This window comes from Zea mays, chromosome 6 (genome assembly GCF_902167145.1).
Source record: "Zea mays cultivar B73 chromosome 6, Zm-B73-REFERENCE-NAM-5.0, whole genome shotgun sequence".
NCBI classification, from domain to species: Eukaryota; Viridiplantae; Streptophyta; class Magnoliopsida; order Poales; family Poaceae; genus Zea; species Zea mays.
Genome location: NC_050101.1, coordinates 120,601,245 through 120,607,835, shown reverse-complemented (window position 1 = coordinate 120,607,835; position 6,591 = coordinate 120,601,245). Strand labels below are relative to the sequence as shown.

General features: G+C 47.0%; 1 protein-coding gene across 1 annotated transcript; it reads right to left on the bottom strand.

The window, feature by feature from the left end:
- Positions 1–4,885: 4,885 nt before the first annotated feature.
- On the bottom strand, positions 4,886–5,965 carry LOC103629882 (zinc finger protein 8). The gene has a single exon (XM_008650983.3). It carries the CDS (start codon positions 5,853–5,855, stop codon positions 5,055–5,057), a length of 801 nt encoding a protein of 266 aa, XP_008649205.1. The 5' UTR covers positions 5,856–5,965; the 3' UTR covers positions 4,886–5,054.
- Between the last annotated feature and the right edge of the window lie 626 nt (positions 5,966–6,591).

Sequence of the window (6,591 nt, the reverse complement as noted above, 5' to 3'; positions counted from 1 at the left end):
CATATTCATTTGTACCATTGGGGAGAAAGTAAAAAGGGCTTTCAAAAGACTCTGTTTTTGGCGATTAATGCCAAAGGGGGAGAAATAAAGCCCAAAGCAAAAGGAACGCACCACCACCAATTTCAAAGTTTTTAAAGAAGTTTTTCAATTGGTTAGTATTTTTCAAATTGGTATCTAAAAATAGTTAATCTTCTTATTGGTAAAACCCTCTTGAACACTAAGAGGATAATTTCATTAAGGGGGATTTTTGTTTAAGTCAAAGGAAAAGCATTTGAAATAGAGGGAGAAAATCTCAAATCTTGAAAATGCTTTTCACAAATCTTATTCATATACCTTTGACTATTTGCAAAAAGATTATGAAAAGATTTTTCAAAAGAATTTGCAAAAACAAAACAAGTGGTGCAAATGTGGTCCAAAATGTTAAAATTATCATATCAAACTTATCTGCTTAGAAATGCTTTCATTTCAAAATAACTTATGCACATCTGTCAAAATGCAAACTAGTTACATTTCTACACTTTGTATTTGCTTTGGTTTGTGTTGGCATCAATCACCAAAAAGGGAGAGATTGAAAGGGAAATAGTCTCAACATTTCCTATAATCGATTTTGGTGTTTGGCGACCATCACAAACCTTGTGGACTAACCAGTTTGTCTAGTTGATCATTCCACAGTTGCATAAGTTCATCTACAACTATTCTAAATCGATTGTCCGGAATACCGTAGATTATTCCGTACAGGAGAAGCTTTTTGGAAAAACAGACTAAGTGCAGACCGTCTGGGCCCTTGCGGCGGACCGTCCGCGACACCAAGGTGACTCTCGGACAGGAACACTGCATAAACGCGAGTCCACACTACGAACCGTCCGATGGAAAAGCAAGCACCGTCTGAGACCAAGCGCGGACCGTCCGATCGGTGAAGAACCTAAAAAACCCGAAGGTGACGGGTTCGGTAAAATGAATTTTAGCGTCCTTGTGGACCATCCGGGGTGCACGACCGGACCGTCCGCGACTGCCTTTATCTGACATCTGACGACACATTTAATGCATAGTAGCTGTTGATATAGCCGTTACTACTGACCGTTGCGATTGTAGTCGTTGATGTGCAGGGGCGGACCGTCCGTGGTCGGCAGAAAAGGAGCCGGCTATGAAGTGGTTGAGGGCTATAAATACAACCCCAACCACCTCCATTCACTTAACCCAAGCATTCCAACCTTTCACATTCAATACAAGAGTTAGCAATTCATTCCAAGACACAATCAAAGCTTCCAATCTCTCCAAGTTCCACAATTGAGACAAGTGATCATTAGTGATTAGCGACTTAAGAGAGAGTGATCCGTGTGATATTTGTCGCTCTTGTTGCTTGGCTTTTGCAATCGTGCTTTCTTCTTACCATTCTTGTTCTTCAAGCACTTGTAATCAAAGCAAGAGACACCAAGTTGTGGTGGTCCTTATGAGGGGTCTAAGTGACCCGTTCGATTAAGGAGAAAGCTCACTCGGTCTAAGTGACCGTTTGAGAGAGGGAAAGGCCGCTTGAAAGAGACCCGGTCTTTGTGACCACCTCAACGAGGACTAAGTTTGCAAGAACTGAACCTCGGTAAAACAAATCACAGTGTCACTCGCTTTATTTCTTGGTTAATTTGTTTTCGCCCACTCTTTCGGACTCGGTTTTATTTCTAATGCTAACCCCGACTTGTAGTTGTGCTTAAAGTTTGTAAATTTCAGTTTCCGCCTATCCACCCCCCTCTAGGCGACTTTCACATGGTCCAACATGCATTCTTATTTCTCCAAAAATTTTTAGTCCACGTATGGTTGTCATTAATTACCAAAACACTACTTAGGGGCCTAAATGATTCAAAATCTCCCCCTTTTTGGTAATTGATGACAACACTAACTTCACTCTAGTAGTTAGTTTGGGTTTTTAAATCTTCCTCATACACTAGGGATCAGAACGATTTAAAGAGTGAGTTTTGAGTGACTTATCTTGCTTTGAAGTCTCATTTGGGAAATATATAAGTCATTTCAAAACTCAAGGCATAAGAAAATCTCCCCCTACATGTGTGCATGATATGTCCATTTGAATTTACACACATATTAGATCAGCGTTTTAGTGGAGCCTTCCCTACAACATGGTTATTGAGGCATACGATACATGATATGACATATGAGATAAGCATACAGAGTTTTGGTGGAGTTGCACTAGGTGGTCGAATCAGTTACCCAGATCATCCACGCACACGACATTCCGAGCCGTGTTCGGAACATGGTGGAACTCGACATTCACCATGGAGTTGTTGTTGTCGTGGCTACCACCTAGCTTCACATCGGGGCAGATCTTCGTGTTTTGACAATGCTTCCTCAAGGTGACTCGTCCATGGTCTTCGAGAACCAGGTTCAGGGATACGACGAGGTTGCCTGCAGGGTTGCCAGCGCCGTGTCTATGGATGATCTGATACGATTGGCTACCTAGGGTCCTCTTCTGGAGTTCACCTTTTTTATGCTTGGTTCCGCGCCCAACCCTTGAGTCTAGGGTTGTGGTTTGCGGGAGACCTGGGGCCCTTTGTGTAAAGAGTGATGTAATCCAGGGGAGACCTTTCCCTAATGCATTTTTTATTCTAATGTTACTCCTTTTTACTGTACATGGGGAAATATTAACTCGTACCTTTCTCCGAGAGGCGGTGGCGTGACGTGTGGCCTAGCACGCTGGTGGGTCAGGCTTGTTTCTTCGTCTGGCGGGCCTTCTCCGCTGGCACCAAGCGGTAGGGTTTTGCAGGACGACTTTTATTTAATCACGCCACTCTCCCTATCTTGTCCACATTGCTTTCGGTTCCCTAGACCCTGGTCTTCCTCGCTCAGCATATCGTTCTCTTTCTTAGGTCTTCCGTCGTGCCCCCTATGGTGGACTGGTTCTGATCCTTGACAAGCCAGGAGAACATTTAGAGACTTGTCGGGCGTGGTCTACTGGATGAAGGGGGGTGGTTCTGATCCTATGCAAGACGTACCTGGGCGTCGAGCCCAACCTCACCTTATGGTAGTACTTCTTCTATGTTGAGATATTACGGAAGAAGGAGGAGCAGAGGATAATGGAAGTGTGGTCGGTCAGGTGTGCTAGTATGTGCCTTTGTAGTAGGATGTTGCGCGAGTACATGTTGATTCCCCTCTCCCTATCTAATAAGGGTTGGTACATGCGATGGTTTTACTTACAAGATGTTGTTCAAGGGCCCTTTCCGAGGTCGTAGCTCCTCGGTGTCGACCAGAGCGCTCCGTTCGAGGCTCCCTCCAATTGGAGTCGTGATGTTACGCCTCAGGAGAAAGCTTGAGTCTGAAACCATTTGGCGGGGGTGCTCTTCCTTCGAGAGAAAGGTGTCATAGGTGTGGGTGTTATTGGAGCCTATCTCCGGTGAGGGGTGACTCCTATAAAGGCTAGACTCGGTGCCGCAGGGTTCGATAGGGGGCGGGTTCTTTTAGGGCAGAGTTATCCACCTCTTCCAGCTGACCAACAGGCCGCAGCGACCAGGGGCTTTCCCTTAGAGCGCTCTCTGACCGGTGGGCCCCAGGGACGAGGGATCATTTCCCCGACCAGTTTTGGCACAAACTTAGCTCCAAATGCACCTTTTCCAAAACCTAATCTGTTAATCCTTCTAAGGTGCTCAAATATGTTTCTAAGGGCATTTAGAGCTCATCGAAACTTATGAACTACTCATAGTTCACCTTATCCAAAATATGCCCTTCCAAGCCTTGATTTGAGCTTATAGTTGCTTTGAATACTTTAATTTGATTCTTATGAACCAGTAACTATATACTTACCAAACTAGTTAGATCACAATGTCATGTTGGTCATCAAACACCAAAACCAACATATAACCTTTCAATCATAAAATCCAATCAAGTACAAAAGTCTATACCGACTACTAGCTACATCGTACCAAAAAATACATGCCCCAACATCTGTAGACACAACCTGTCATCCTGCCCCTACGATAGGTATGGCAACTACCTTAGGAAGGATATCTCTGACACTGCTCCACGACCAAGGGATGAACCCCGGTATGACTTAAAGAATAAGAGAAGAACATGATAGTTATGTCTTAGCCAGTGGGATCTAAGGTTTGCGTAACCTCTCCCCTCTCTTGGACTATAAAAGGGACGGTATGAACAATATTTAAGGGGACCCTAACTCTAGGATTCCTTTTCTTTACCTAGGGTATGATCCGAACTATTTAGTTCTAGTTAGAGGTACTGTCTCCAGCCGATCGTGCATATGGCCATGCAAAACACGATTTTTGCAATGTAGAGAACACTGTTTACATAGTGAAGTTTGAAATAGTATATATGTGGAATAGGAGAGCTGCTGGAGATATCCTTACCATAGCTACTATATCAGGTAGGCATAAAGGGGGGTTAGGACCATTAGACTAGATCTTCCACCACCGTCATAGGCGAGGAGGTAGAAGATCTTGATACTCACTAGTGTTTGAGTTTGTAATATTTTGTTTATCGACCCATGAGTAGTAAGAGGACTTAGAATATCACACACATTATGACCCGAACCTATCTAATTATTCTCATGCTGACTCTCACTCATGCTCACGTTTAACACGATCATCGACTTGTACGATGCTTCCTCCTAACTCTCTCTATTGTGATTTGTATACCCTGATGTTGTTAGACAACATAAGTCATCCGTATGTCCTATGATATGTAGCAAATTGTTGCATAGGAATTTCAAGACAGTTTTGGAGATCCGTCCAATCATATGTATGCGGCTCATAGGAGTTCATTTTTTTCCTTTTGTTCAAAAAGGAGGCCTACTACTAAAACAACTAAAACACAGAAAAAATAAAAACAAACAAAACATTGCAACGTTATAGATAATTTAGACGAAATATCACAAGCCAAACTGAATACATATCATTCGACAGTGCTAATGAAAATGTCTCTCGCAATTGAGTTGGAGAAACATGCTTAAACACCTCTCGAAACAAGCCAAAGGGAAAGAAAAGGGTGAAAAAAAGCAAAAATGCATCGAAGCGATCTAAACAAGCAGGAGATATGAATTACAAGCAGAGGTCCAAGCTTATGACTCCATCCTTGTGTCCCAACTCAGGTCTCCCTATCATCTCCGCAGGCTGGCCCGACAAACACGATGACGGCAACGCGGGCACTGACGTCACCACGCTCATCGCCACCTTGTCGTCTATACCAACCATCTCTCCGTACCCCGCGGGATCGGACCCGTCGGGTCGACCAGCCACGACAAAAGCGCCACTCCCAGGTGGCGACGACCTCCACATCCCCGGCACGGCCACGCCGCCGTACACGGGAGGCCGCGCCACGGGCCCCACGCCGCCGTACATCCCCGGCGGCACGGCGCCTGGCCACACGGCGGCCGGCGGATAGTGCGGCGTGTGGCCGCCGCCGTAGCCGAAGAGGCCGTAGAGGTGCGGCCCGGGGAGGTAGGCGCCGCAGTGCGCGGCGAAGGAAGCCTCGAGGTGCGCCCTCCGCGCGTGCTGCCGCTCCCGCTTGTGCGCGTTCTGGTGCCCGCCCAGCGCCTGGGACGTTGGGAAGTTGCGGCAGCAGTAGTGGCACTCGAACTTCCTCTCCCCGGCCGCCGTCTCGCCGCCGCCCTCGGCGGCCGCTGCGGCCCCGGCGTCCTCCTTGACCTTGAGCAGCAGCAGCTGGGCCGCCTGCTGGTCGTTGTTGGGGAAGTCCCGGCCGAAGAGGCGGATGCTGGTGGCGGCGTCGTCCCTGCTCGCCGCGGGCGTCTTCGTCTTCGTTGCCGCGGCACGCGCCGCGCCGCGGATGAAGGGCAGCTGCGCGAACGAGTCGACGCCGTGCATGTCATGCGGTGCGGCCATGACAACGACAGCACGACGAGGGTCACGTCGCAGTAATTAATTGGACGACAGGCGCTTGGATTTCTGTCGCGCTGTGCACTGATGCCCAGCAGTGAGCACTGAGCAGAAATGCGCGCATGAACTGGGTGTGTGACCGGGGTGTGGTGTGGTTTTAAGGCGAGAGACGAGACGAGGCGGCCGGAACGGGGGCGGGGACCGGATCGAGTACGTGACAACTGACAACAGCCGAGGCGTCATGCATCCAAGTACCCAAGCTAGCCAGAGTTTATTAGCTGTCTCTTATGATCATGACAAGAACCGTTTTAGTGTATCTCTGCTGCATGCCCTAATAATACGGTGTCGACCTGTGCACATATGCCCGAATGCCCGTGCAGCGGTTAATGTATGCATGCCTCTATGCGAAAACGATGTCTACTCGAAATCGCTATAAAGAATTGCAGCCGCACTGTCTATTTCGTTTTGAGTGTTCTACTGCTACCCAAGACGTACCTGTTGAATGTACGCCGATGATCTCGTTAGGAATAACCGAACTAAACCACTTTATTATAGAAGCACTTTGATATTATATGTGTGCACTTCAAAATTTAGGGAGGCTCTAAGTGAGGGTTCCATAGACTCGACAGTGGTAGGAGGCGCTGCCTCTGTCCCTAGTTAGGGCTCCTTTGAAACACAAGATTCTTAAAATGCAGAAATAGGAAAAACACATGATTATGATGTTTATCTATTGGAATCCTAC